Consider the following 13,616-nt stretch of genomic DNA (forward strand, 5'->3'; position numbering starts at 1 on the left):
TTATCTATCCAGGAAAGCCTCACTGACCAGTCACCTGAAATTCACCTAATCTCAGTAGATCTCAGAAGCGAAACAGTATTGATCTCTATTATGGAAGTATTGATCTGTGTGTGGATGGGCATATGGGGTTTTTGTAGGCTACTGCCATGTTTACGTGGTGGGCAGTAGAAGGCAGTGCAGAAAAATTAACCCGTAAAAACAAAGGTTTTCACCATAAATCCTTTATATGCGTGGCGGCTAGAGTCCTCTCGTCCTCTGGCTTGAGATGGCTGCCACCTATGGGTCAGATGATTGCCTGCCACCATTAAGCAATTGGTAATTAAATATAATTAATTTTTTCCTAAATTTTGGAAAAAAAATTTCACGAAAATAAATTGTCACGCACAACGAGTCTGTGTGCAAAATGTCAGCTCGATTGGATCACGGGAAGTGGGTTAAAAAACGACCGAAAGATTTGCACGGTCGTAAGCGCGCAAGCAAGCAAGCAAGTGAACTTAATATAAAGGATTTAAAAATACATTGTTATACTGGCCTGTTATGCTCCAATGTCTATGTTCACCGCCTTCAGCATTCCACACCTAGCAGTTAATTGTCTCCCGCAACATGTACGGCGTAGGGGGGCCCTCATCCAGAAGTGGATGAACAAAATATCTGTGAATTTGCAATGCATTGGGATGTCTGATTATTCAATTTTAAAAAGCGTTTTGTGCGTGGAAATAAACCAGAGTAGCTGGGGGAGATGTGCACACGAAAGGGAATGACACTCATAGGTCCACACGACTATCCCACGTGTTGTACTGCCACCTCCTCGCTACCAGTCTATCGGTGATTGGAGTCTCACAATTCTACATCATCCACATAAAAAATAGTTCCCTATCTCCACATATAAATACAATGTTTGGGGCTTATCGGCCGATTGGCTTTTCAGACCAATATTAACCAGCAGCATTTGTGTAAGCAGGTACCGGTTTCATTAATTGCCGTTGGTTTAAGGAATGCATTATGGCTAGAATGAAGTAATAACTAAGGAATAGTCTGGATATGATAGCTTATTAACTAAAGAATACAACCTGGCTTTAATAACGTAATGACTAGGAAGATCACTGTATTTAATAACTTAAGAACTAAAGGGCATAAACAGAAGTTGTTCACTCTCACTTGCGTTGCTTTTAATATGTTAGTTCATCACGGCGTAAATATCGTTGAAGGTGGGAAAAAAACTTCCCTAATGAGTGATAGCCAAAGACATGTTCATTGGCGCAGCAATACATACATATTATAACCAAAGCACAACACGAAGGCATCTATGCTGAGATCCTGGGATGAAATCGTAGCTCTGACCTAAGCTAAAAGAAAAATCAGGGTCTCAAGTGTAAAGCATTTTATGGACTGCAACCAAGTCATCGATGTTTATTCAAAAAATCCCATAATATTAACATTGATTAGTACATGTATTCAAGCTTGTTTGACTCTGGTTTGTGTTATGGGTAAAGAGTGAGTCGCACTTTTCACAATTACACACTTGAATCAGAGGATGTGGTAAGGTAAAGAGATTAGAAAGTTGTCTAGTTAAGATCAAAACTTGAACTGTGATCATCGTCTTGTCAAATAACATTTTGTTTTGTAGAAGAAAAACAATATTGAGATTTGTGCTAAAATGCAGAGTGCATTGCAGTGGTTGGTGCACATGAATTTAGTGAAAAATGATAAATGACTCCTACAAGGGAAGGTGTTTAAATGTCCACTCATCCCAAAGGTGTGCCACAGTGTACATTGCATCAGTCATAATAATAATAATAATAATCATTTTTCATAATCAACGTTTTTGGGTTAGATCGCGTTATTTATAAATGTGTCGTAACCCTCCACCACCCGACACGGCCAATCAGCAAAAAAGTGTCACGTTGACAAAAGACAAATAATTTACTGCTTTAGCCAACCAGTGTGTTGAAGCGTGAAACCACAACATTCACAATTTTTGAGTACGACGTTTCGCTGGTAATTGCATCCAGCATCATCGGGCAATTCACCAAATCGAGGGCATGGCTATGGACGGCAGACAGACAGACAAATAATCCCTTGTGGGCAGTGTGGAACTGTTGTTCCTGCCTGTATCAGATTCGTAAACTTTACATCTTTATTTTACAAAATGAACAGCTTTTTCTCAGCTACCCCAGGTGGGACTCGAACCCACAATCCCTGGCTTAGGAGGCCAGTGCCTTATCCATTAGGCCACTGGGGCTACATTTAGCATGATAAAAATCTGGCTTATGTACAGAATTCTTAAACAGCATGTCAATAATTTTAAAAATGGATATGTATTTTCCCCTTTCATCCCCTCCGCTTTATCAATGTTGATAATTGTCACCAAAGTATTCTGATTTAAAACTCTCTTCTGAAGGCACAGTGGCATGATGTTTTCCATTATCAGATTCGTAAACTTAGTGGATTGACCACATGTGGTATAAATATTCACCTTACAAAATGCACATTAGCTGCTCAGCTACCCCAGGTGAGACTCACACCCACGCTCCCTGGCTTAGGAGTGCCAGTGCCTTATCCATTAGGCCACTGGGGCTACATGCTGCGTGATGAAAATCTTGCTCATGTACAGACTTATTAAATATACTCACAATTATTATACAAATGGATACATTTTTTCCAGTTTCATCCTCTGCTTTATCAATATTGATACTGGTAGGAACCTCCTGGTTACACCAGCCCACAGGGGATTATTGTGTCTGTCCGTCCGTCGTGCAAGGAGGGGCTGGGTGGGGATGGAGGGGCTGGGGAGGGGCTGGGTGGGGAGGGGAGGGGAGGGTGGGGAGGGAGGGTGGGTGGGGAGGGGCGGGAGGGGTGGAGCTGGTCACCCCGTGGTGCCCTTATAAAACTCAACGTTTAACCTACTCAAGCCGGCTTGTGCCCGCCCTCACAGTCGGGCATATTTGCGGAATACACCACGCCGCCGTTGACCCTGGCCATTGACCGAGCAACCCAACGTTCCTATCAGCTCCCTCCGCAGGAATGTGTTTTTTAAAACTCTCTTCTGCAGGCACAGTGCCACATTCGCTTCTCATTGTCAGATTCATACACTTGACATCTTGATGTTATAAAAAGAGCAACTCTATCTCAGCCACCCCAGGTGGGACTCGAATTCACAATCCCTGGCTTAGGAGGCCAGTACCTTATCTATTAGGCCACTGAGGCTACATGTTGCACAATGAAAATTTGGCTTATGTACAGATTTCTTAAACAACCGGACAATAATTATAAAAATGAATATGTATTTTCCCCTTTTGTCCTCTATACTTTATAAATGTTGATACAGGTAGAACCAACAGTTCCACACGGCCCACCAGGGATTATTTGTCTGTCTGTCGTGCATGGCCCCGCCCCACCAGAGCCCTCCCATTGGCTCGGGAGCGCCGACCAATGGGAGCGGTGGGTTGGGGTTGGTAGAGGGGGGGGGGGGTTCGTGGTGGGGGGGGGGGCACCGCCGCGACTCGGGCCAATGAGGAGACGGGCGATGTTTCATTCACAAAATGGAACTTGGGGAGGGTGGCTCCATTCATAAAATGGAAGCCTTGAAAATAATAAAGCGGATCTTTTTGCCTCGTGTTTCTTTCAAAATTCCCAGCCTTAAGGTGATTCCGTCTGTTCAAAAAAGCGAACGTATTCCTTGTAAAAGATCAAATAAATTAATGCATTTCTAGGTTAACATGAAGCATATAAATTAACCCTCCCTCCCCATAAAAAAACACTTTACGGAGTATTATATGACAATGCATAATACAGGTAGGAACAACAGGTTCCACAAAGCCCACCAGGGATTATTTGTCTGTCGTGCATATTTGTCTGTCGTGCATATTTGTCTGTCGTGCACGAATGCGCTGTCTCCAACCAAGTTCCTACCTGCCCACTCCGAAGGAATTGGCACCAACGTCCACTGATTTAAAACTATCTTATTTTGGCACAGTGCCATTTTGGATGTTCATTATCAGATTCGTAAACTTGACATCTTGATGTTACAAAATGAACAGCTTTTTCTCAGCTACCCCAGGTGGGACTCGAACCCACAATCCCTGGCTTAGGAGGCCAGTGCCTTATCCATTAGGCCACTGGGGCTACATGTAGCACGATGTAAACCTTGCGCATGTGCAGACTTCTTAAATGAACTCACAATCATGATGTAAATCGTTACTCCTCTTCCCCTTTTTTAGGTTGATAATTGTCACCACAGGGCACTGATTTCAAGCGCTCTTGTGTCGTCACAGTGAAATTACGCTTTTCATTATCAGATTTGTTAAGTTCGTGTAATGACCACGTGTTGAAAGAATATTTACGTAAAAAAAAAGATCAGCATTTCCTATTCATCTGCCCCAGGTGGGACTCGAAACCACAATCCCTGGCTTAGGAGGCCAGTGCCTTATCCATTAGGCCACTGGGGCTATATGCTGTGTGATGAAAATCTTGCTCATGTGCAGACATTTTCAATGAACTCACAATAATTATCAAAATGGATATGTATTTTCCCCTTTCGTCCTCTGCTTTATCAATGTTGATAATTGTCACCAACGTCCACTGATTTAAAAACTATCTTCTAAAGGCACAGTGGCATGATGTTTTACATTCTCAGATTCATAAACCTAGTGCAATGACCACATGTTGAATAAATATTCACCTTACAAAATGCACAACATTTATAAAGTATAGAGGACAAAAGGGGAAAATACAAAATGCACCTTACCTGCTCAGTTACCCCAGGTGGGACTCGAACCCACAATCCCTGGCTTAGGAGGCCAGTGCCTTATCCATTAGGCCACTGGGGCTACAAGTAACATGATGATAATCTGGCTTATGTACAGACTTCTTAAACAGCATGTCAATAATTTTTAAAATGGATATGTATTTCCCCCTTTCGTCCCCTCTGCTTTATCAATGTTGATAACTGTCACCAAAGTACACTGATTTCAAACTCTCTTCTATAGGTACAATACCACCTTCGCTTCTCATCGTCAGATTCATAAACTTGACATTTTGATATTATAAAATGTGTGTCCTTGTGATGTCTGTCTGCTTGTATGTCTGTCTATAGTTTTCTAGTTAGATTTTTGTTGCTATTTCTCTTATGCCTGATGATGATTGCTTGTGTTGCAATCGAAACGTCGCTATTATTTTAATTTATTATTTTATCTTTAGACGTGACTTAACCGAAAGAACCAAAGAATAATTCCTGCAGTCACGAAAGCTCCAAAAATTAAGATGGGACTCGAACCCACAATCCCTGGCTTAGGAGGCCAGTGCCTTATCCATTAGGCCACTGGGGCTACATGTAGCATGATGAAAATATGGCTCATGTACAGACTTCTTAAATAAACTCGCAATAATAATATAAATTGATATGTATTTTCCCCTTTTATTCTCTGCTTTATCAATGTTGATAATTGTCACCAAAGTACACTCTTTACAACTCTCTTGATTTGAAGCTTTCGTGACTTCAGGAATCCATACTCTTTGGTTCTTTCGGTAAATTCACGTAGGTATAAAATAAAATAAATCACGACGTTTCGGGCGCAACAGAAGCGTCTATTATCAACACAAGCATCCATCATCATCATCTGATGATGGACACTATACCGACGTGACTTTACCGAAAGAACCAAAGAGTATAATTGAACACTGTTTTAAAACTCTCTTCTATAGGCACAGCGCCATTTTGGCTTTTCATTATAAGATTCGTAAACTTGACATCTTTATTTTACAAAATGAAAAGCTTTTTCTCAGCAACCCCAGGTGGGACTCGAACCCACACTCCCTGGCTTAGGAGGCCAGTGTCTCATCCTTTAGGCCACTGGGGCTACATGTAGCATGATGAAAACCTGGCTTATGTACAGACTTCTCAAACAACCTGACAATAATTATTAAAATGGGTATGCATTTCCCCTTTCGTCCTCTGCTTTATCAATGTTGCTAATTGTCACCAAAGTACACTAATTTAAATTTCTCTTGTGAAGGCACAGTGGAATGATGTTTTACATGATTAGAATCATGAAGTTAGTGCAATAACCACATATTGAATAAATCTTCACCTTACAAAATGTACATTCGTTGCTCAGTTACCCCAGGTAGGGCTCAAACCCACAGTCACTGGCTTAGGAGGCCAGTGCCTTTTCCATTAGGCCACTGGGGCTATATATAAATGATGAAAACTTGGCTGATGTACAGACTTATTAAACAACCTGACAATAATTGTTAAAATGGATATGTATTTCCCCTTTCGTCCCCTCTGCTTTATCATTGTTACCAAAGTACACTGTTAACAACTGTCTTCTATAGGTACAGTGTAATATTGGCTTTTCATCATCATTATCGTTGGAAATTTGACATCTTGATGTTTCGAAATGAACAGTTTTTTCTCAGCTACCGCAGGTGGGACTCACACTCACAATCACAATCCCTGGCTTCGCATGCCAGTGGCTTATCCATTAAGCCACGGGGGCTATATGCTGCATGATGAAAACCTGGCTTATGTAAAGACTTCTTAAATAACCTGACAATATTCTTGGTTCTTTCGGTAAAGTCACGTAGAAGGGAGATAATAAAATAATATAAATATAAAACAATACAAATTTATATTATTTTATTATCTCCCTTCTACGTGACTTTTACCGAAAGAACCAAGAATATGAATCCCTGCAGTCACGAAAGCTTTCAATCAAAACCTGACAATAATTATTAAAATTGATATGTATTTCCCCCTTTCGTCCTGTCTGTTTCATAAATGTTGATAATTGTCACCAACGTCGACTGATTTTAAACTCTCTTCTATAGGCACAGCGCCATTTTGGCTTTTCATTATCAGATTCGTAAACTTGACATCTTGATGTTTCAAAATGAACAGCTTTTTCTCAGCAACCCCAGGTGGGACTCGAACCCACAATCCCTGGCTTAGGAGGCCAGTGCCTTATCCATTAGGCCACTGGGGCTACACATGATTGTAAGGAAAAACACATTCATTCTGATCCCGTTACACTGAAAATCACACTGCATCTCCTCCCTGTTGATGGGTCGTATGACGATTTTGCATGTGCAGACTGTGCAGGATGTGATTGAGGAGATCTGCCAGGAGATGGGGCTCCACAGGCAGGAGGCCCAGGAGGAGTTTGCCATCTTCCTTGTCACCAACAGAGGTGAGTGAGACTGGGTCCTATCCCATCTTCTTGAGGCATAAACGGAGCCGAGTTAGGGCCTTTGCCAATTTATACTGTTTCAAAGGTTGTAACTACATATTCTTAGGTTTTTTCGGTAAAGTCACGTAGGTAAAAAAATTAAATTAATAAAAGTAAAATAAAGTAAAAATCACGACGTTTCGGAGGCAACACAAGCTTCCTTCTTCAGGTGGAACCGTCACAGCACGCTTTTTTTTTACTTGATACAGCAAGCGTGCTGTGACGGTTCCACCTGAAGATGGAAGCTTGTGTTGCCTCCGAAACGTCGTGATTTTAATTTTATTTTTAATTTTATTTTACTTTTATTAATTTTAATTTTTTACCTACGTGACTTTACCGAAAAAACCTAAGAATATGAATCCTTGCAGTCATGAAAGCTTCAAATCTAGAAGTTGTAACTACAGTTTAGAAGATATATTTTTCTGATCAAAGTGATATTTGTTTTAGTGATGTCATCAGGAGGTTAGCAGATTATGGCCGAGCCAGTTGACCATTTGATAGTTGTTACAGAGGTTCACGGTGCCAGCCCCGCAGACCAAATAACAAGGTCAATTTGAGAAAAATATATACCACAATGTTTCCCGATTATCAGCCTTTCCTCCCCTCAGGGTTAGTGATCAATGCTACCTCACACAGGATTGAAATAGTGCTGAATTTACTCATGCTCATAGGTGGGCTGAGAAATTATGTGAGATGATCCGTATTAGTTTTTGGGTAAGACCACTTCGTGTTTTAATGGTGAAAGTATTGTCATTATCTGTCAACCATCTGACAAGATTGTCACGTTTACAAAGACATATATTTTTTTATATTAGTAATAAAGCTCATAACTGGTGGCATATTCGACATATCACTCAAACTGCAATGAAATTCGTCAGGTAGTGGAATCGGAAATTGCCGTGGACTTCGAAATGCTAAGATAGCAGCTTTTTTAGATGCCTTCAGATACCTGAAGAAGCTGAGAGATGAGTGTTGTGCCCATGTAATTGTGGCGGGTTTTTCTTCCGTGTAATCGATTATTACAAAGTTACACAAAATTGATATCGTAATATCGTGAAAATTTATATAGTATTGTGAATTTTTTTTTATCATAGAGCATTTGCAATCAGTTCTCTCAAACATTCCCGCGGATGTAGCGCATGCAATTACCATGGTGGAGCAGGATCTTAGTGTAAAATTGTCCTGTAGTTGCTAAAGCCAAGCGCTAGGTGTCAGTATTGGCCGCCCACAACCAATGCAAACTAAATCACCTGAAATGTTCTCCAAATAGATTTAGAACATCGACAACTTTTTATATTTTGTACAATATGACATTTAAGTCATCTGTAACATAAAATGTTGTTTTAAAAAGAAATTATTAAATAAAAATATCCATTACCCCAGGTGGGACTCGAACCCACAATCCCTGGCTTAGGAGGCCAGTGCCTTATCCATTAGGCCACTGGGGCTGCACATGCAAGGAGTTCGTTCAGTGGGCCTTATATACATACCACGTGGACGTTAGCAACATCGTGATTTCGTGGCATTTCAACTTGTGCGCATTTTCTCGTTCACATCGCATTGTTTTCAACACAAATGTGAAATGTCTTGAAGAGCCTCGTATCTTAAAACTGTGACAGCGTCTATAACACACACCTTTTTACTGCAGCTCACAACGCGTTCCAAATACTACCCAAAGCCAAATTCTTATTTTGTCAGCGACATTTCCACCTGCCGAGTTTGGTGCGTCGATTTTTGCGAGAGGCTGCGTGAAGCGAACGATGCGATCTCTGAATGTCTTTGTGCCACCTGAAAATAGCCCCGAGCCCCTAGGGGGCATCATCTCCACTACGAATGTGGCGTCGATACCGTGGAGAATGATGCCACCTATGGGCCATTATCATTCACAACAGGGCACATCAATGTCGCTATGGATAATATAAAAAAAATTAACCCGTAAAAACAAAGTTTTTCACTATAAATCCTTTATATGCGTGGCATCGGTTTTATTTTATTATTCATTTCTGTTTTTCTTGAGTAAGAGTTTCATTTTTATCACATTGGTATTTTAAATTAAATATGAAATTTTTTTTTCCTAAAAAGTGGAAAATTTTGGAAAAAATTTTTCACGAAAATAAATTGTCACGCACAACGAGTCTGTGTGCAAAATGTCAGCTCGATTGGATCACGGGAAGTGGGTTAAAAAACGACCGAAAGATTTGCACGGTCGTAAGCGCGCAAGCATGCAAGCAAGTGAACTTAATATAAAGGATTTAATAACTAATTATATAAGTCGACAATATTACATTTGTTTTTCACATCCCATCAGCCACACGGTATATCGGCAATACATTTCGGATTAAATATTTGTAAAACATGGGATTATTGGAATTTTTTGCCGGTTTTAGTTTTTTTGCCGTTTCGGATATGTATTTATTCAAATTTAATACCTCTAAATTTTTTTGCGCCACACCATCACGAATTCGGAACAAATTTATTTCTAGACCAGAATTAGCGTTTTTTTAAATAAAAAAAATTGGAACATATGCTAATTCGATAATTGGGATGAAATACCGTATTGTACACCCATGTTAGTCAGGGTGCCGTGATGTTTCATAAAGCTATGTTTCTATATTCTAAAACAGGACTGTATTTAGCATTAATTTTGTTTAATACGTGGTACTGGAATGGGAGATGTCATCGGCATCATCTGCTGGGCATGGCTTGCAGAAAGGGCTTCCTATCACGATGTAGAGATGGCCATCATTGTTAAAGAGAGCTAAGTACAGTCATCGTTATACAGCAAATCAATAGACGGAATTCACAAAGTGCTGCATATGAAGAGGAGTAACCTGGGCGTAGTGGCGAGTGAGTCGGCACTACGTTCTTTGAAAAATAGTTATAGATTTGTTTAAGTAATTTAACATAGTTGCACTGCATATTAAATGTATGTCTGCATTTATTTGAAAACAAAATCAGAAACCATCTCTCATTAAATGAACATGTATGATCAGCAGTTCCACTGCTGGATTATATTTTTTCCGCCTGAGGACGACCGCTTGTGTTGCGATCGAAACGTCGTGATTTATTTTATTTTACACCTACGTGACTTTACCGAAAGAACCAAAGAGTATGTACAATCACTGAAATTGCTCTACCCCAGGTGGCACTTGGACCCACAATCCCTGGCTTAGGAGGTCAGTGCCTTTATCCATTACGCCACGAGGCCTTCACATTAGAAAAGGCGTGCAGGGGAGCTCATGTTGACACCACATGTGAAATCTCAATCTCCAATTTTATTTAAATTCATAACCATGGTCTCATTTGCAACAACGTTTTGGACATTTTTTTAACACATCTAGAATCACAGAGGGAATATTCGTTATACTGTCATGAAAAAACATAAACCACCCCCTTGGAAAGACGTACCATGGTGAGCCACACGAATTGGAGTTTGAGAATCCCTGCCTTTGTGTCTGCTGTAGCAGCAGCAGAGTTCTAATGGCTGCACTGTGTGCAGGGGAGTCGGTGCGACCTCTCCAGAAGAAGGAATACATCCTGGATGTTTCGTCCGAGGCCGAGAAGGTGGACGAAATGCACCGGTTCTGGTTCCGCCGCATCGTGTGGGTGCGGCCGCTGAAGTTCGACAATGAGCTCTACATCAGCATGCACTTCAACCAGGTGGGCTTCGCTGTCATCCCGACAACCGAGTGTGTGCACATCGCAGCATGGGAGGCTGCCTGGTGGTAGGAGGTAGGGTTGTCACCTGTGCTCGTTTTTTCAGTATTGATTCCTCTGTTTGAGGTAGCTGTCTTGACAATGTTTTTGTTAATTGCATAAGAATTACAATAATATTCCCAATGCTTACCCCGAGCTCTCATACTCTGATGGTGCATTGTCTTTGAGTTGTGCGCCTTTTGGCGTCATCTGGTCCAACCCATGTGAGACTCGGCTCTAAGGAGAGCTGTCTCGGGTGTGGACCAATCAACTTCAAGGACAGTGCATACATTATCAGAGTTATGTTTTTTTTTGCATTATGACTGCAGGTATTGTGGTCTATGCAAACATGACTCCTCGTAAAAAAGGTGTCAGTTTTGTTGGCAGATAAAAGGGTAAAAAACCAATTATCATACAATAATATGTAGTGCTCCCTTCTTCTGATCTTCTGAGATGCTCTTCCCATGGTTCGTCCTGGTGTTTTTGTACCGCAGAGGTGGCAATCTGAGGTGGGAGGCATGGCCTTTTGCCGTAAACAATGATAATGATGATGACCGATACAAACCATTCCCTCTGAGAGATGCTCTGTCTCCTCCGACCGCTAACGTTGACAGATCCTGCCCGAGTACATGAATGGTCTGTTCCTGGTGCTGACCGCGGGCCGCATCGACGATCAGCTCACGCAGCAGGTGGCCAAGCTGGCGGCCCTGCAGCACCGCATCAAAGGCAGCGACTACCAGCCCACGCAGTGAGTAGCCAGTGCCAGGCGCACTGGGAGTGGCTGGGCTGGCCCAGGGTTGGGTTCATTGCAGAGGTCGCAACCGGGTACCCGATACCCGTACCCTACCCGATACCCGGCTACCCGTACCCGGCCGGGTACGGGTACCCGTTTGCGACCCTGGTGCGGCCGGGTACGGGTACGGGTAGGCCGTGAGTCACTGGTGAGTAACTGTTTGTCACTCATTTCCCAACGTCTTGTCTCTTCTCACAATTCAAATACCTAGAATCAACCCACCCGCGCCTGCAACATGGCTTCATCCCAGAGGTCGCAATCAGGTACCCGATACCCGTACCCTGCCAGGTACGGGTGTAGGGTACGGGTACGGGTACCCGTTTGCGACCCTGGTGCGGCCGGGTACGGGTAAGGAATCAAAACCCGTTTGCGACCTCTGGTTAATTGGAATGGGCCAGGTTAGGTTGGTTTCAGCGCACATCATGTGAGCTGCATAATGTTGATATACAAAGACTGCCTGTTTTTTTCTTTGACCGAATAATTGTGTTACATCAGTGGCACAGCTCAGCTCAGGCTTCTGCAGTTGAAAAATAACTTGGCGCCTCCAGAGATGCGTCAGGATGTCTTGGTACCTCGTCCGGTGCGGCTGAGTTCGACAGTGTGAAAGAGATACAAGAGATTTCCATGTTTGCATCACAGGGTGGCATGCCACGGTAGCGTTAACTCGGTGTCTGTTCTGCGGGGTGCAGGCGTGAGGTCGGGGAATACATCCCGGCTCAGGTGCTGCGAATGCAGCGGCCTCAGTCATGGCTTGGTGTGGTGCTGCAGCACTCGGCACAGGTGCAGGCGTTGTCTGCACATCAAGCTCGAGCGCAGTTCATGGGTGAGCAGCGCGCTTGAATGTGGACATGAGCATACACGCTCGCATATGCACACTCGCACACTCGCAGGTGCTGCTGCTGCACAAACTCATGCGCACACGAGTACACGCATAACCTTGCACACTGACTCGCACATACATAAGTGCCTCTGCACCCCAACTCACACATACACTTGTGCATGAGCGCACGTACACACACTGCACATGCTCCTGCATATGAACTTACACACGGATGCAAGGGTGCACACGCATAACCCTGCACACTGACTCGCACATTCGCGCACACACACACACAGGTACTTCTACACACCAAATGGTGCTCACGCAGACACAAACTTTTGGATGCTGACTCACACGAACAAACTCACACATAGACATAGCGAGCACCTATTAAGGCTGGCATGGTGTAAAGGAGATGGTATGGCCAGCACCACGCTTAAATGTCTGTATATCTCCAGTGCTGATGTGTACACACCACAATATGTATTACGGTTACATTCGAGTCTGGAAACGCTTTTGTAGAATGTATGTATGTATGTAGAAAATGCTGTACTGATTTTGGCAAAGTAAATGACGCAAACCCTTTATTGGTGCTTCGCCACGGATGAGTGACGCATGTGTCCGTTTTCCATGCACCGCATGCAGGACTGGCAAGTGCCCTCCCTCTCTTCGGGTCGGCATTCTTCTTCGTCCAGAGCAGCAGCAACACGGCCATCACCACCCCGTGCATCTTGGCCGTTAACCAGCAGGGGCTGAGCTTCCTCAACAGCATCACTCACGTAAAGGGCGCACCAAAGCCAGGGCTAGACACAGGGCTTCCTAGTCCCAGTCTTTCAAGAGTTCGTATTTCCGCGTGCGAGTCTGAGTTCAGTAGGATCCAGTAGCATCATGAGAAGCCTTGATATTTACACCATTGGAACCTCATTTGCCAGAAGGAAAAATATGATAATTGTTTTTTTACCCTTTTATCTGGCAACAAAACTGACACCTTTTTTACAAGGAGTCATGTTTGCATAGACCACAAAACCTGCAGTCATAATGCTAAAAAAAAACATAACGCCTTTTGGCGTCATCTGGT

At 42.7% G+C, this 13,616-nt stretch overlaps 1 protein-coding gene and 7 non-coding genes across 8 annotated transcripts in view; 1 reads left to right on the top strand and 7 right to left on the bottom strand.

The window, feature by feature from the left end:
- MYO15A (myosin XVA) overlaps nucleotides 1-13,616 on the top strand; it is a 160,194-nt gene that overhangs the window by 141,310 nt on the left and 5,268 nt on the right. Inside the window, exons 60-64 of the mRNA XM_078861186.1 lie at nucleotides 7,094-7,190; nucleotides 10,729-10,889; nucleotides 11,540-11,673; nucleotides 12,408-12,541; nucleotides 13,184-13,317. Of these exons, the coding sequence (XP_078717312.1) occupies nucleotides 7,094-7,190; nucleotides 10,729-10,889; nucleotides 11,540-11,673; nucleotides 12,408-12,541; nucleotides 13,184-13,317 (660 nt within the window). The remainder of the gene's footprint in view (nucleotides 1-7,093; nucleotides 7,191-10,728; nucleotides 10,890-11,539; nucleotides 11,674-12,407; nucleotides 12,542-13,183; nucleotides 13,318-13,616) is intronic.
- TRNAR-CCU (transfer RNA arginine (anticodon CCU)) lies at nucleotides 2,170-2,242 on the bottom strand. Its single transcript has one exon. It is a non-coding gene; the product is annotated as a tRNA-Arg (tRNA).
- On the bottom strand, nucleotides 4,053-4,125 carry TRNAR-CCU (transfer RNA arginine (anticodon CCU)). Its single transcript has one exon. It is a non-coding gene; the product is annotated as a tRNA-Arg (tRNA).
- TRNAR-CCU (transfer RNA arginine (anticodon CCU)) lies at nucleotides 4,376-4,448 on the bottom strand. Its single transcript has one exon. It is a non-coding gene; the product is annotated as a tRNA-Arg (tRNA).
- On the bottom strand, nucleotides 4,757-4,829 carry TRNAR-CCU (transfer RNA arginine (anticodon CCU)). The gene has a single exon. It is a non-coding gene; the product is annotated as a tRNA-Arg (tRNA).
- Nucleotides 6,118-6,190, bottom strand: TRNAR-CCU (transfer RNA arginine (anticodon CCU)). The gene has a single exon. It is a non-coding gene; the product is annotated as a tRNA-Arg (tRNA).
- Nucleotides 6,914-6,986, bottom strand: TRNAR-CCU (transfer RNA arginine (anticodon CCU)). Its single transcript has one exon. It is a non-coding gene; the product is annotated as a tRNA-Arg (tRNA).
- TRNAR-CCU (transfer RNA arginine (anticodon CCU)) lies at nucleotides 8,605-8,677 on the bottom strand. The gene has a single exon. It is a non-coding gene; the product is annotated as a tRNA-Arg (tRNA).

Source organism: Lampetra fluviatilis, chromosome 1 (assembly GCF_964198595.1).
Source record: "Lampetra fluviatilis chromosome 1, kcLamFluv1.1, whole genome shotgun sequence".
Classification (NCBI taxonomy): domain Eukaryota; kingdom Metazoa; phylum Chordata; class Hyperoartia; order Petromyzontiformes; family Petromyzontidae; genus Lampetra; species Lampetra fluviatilis.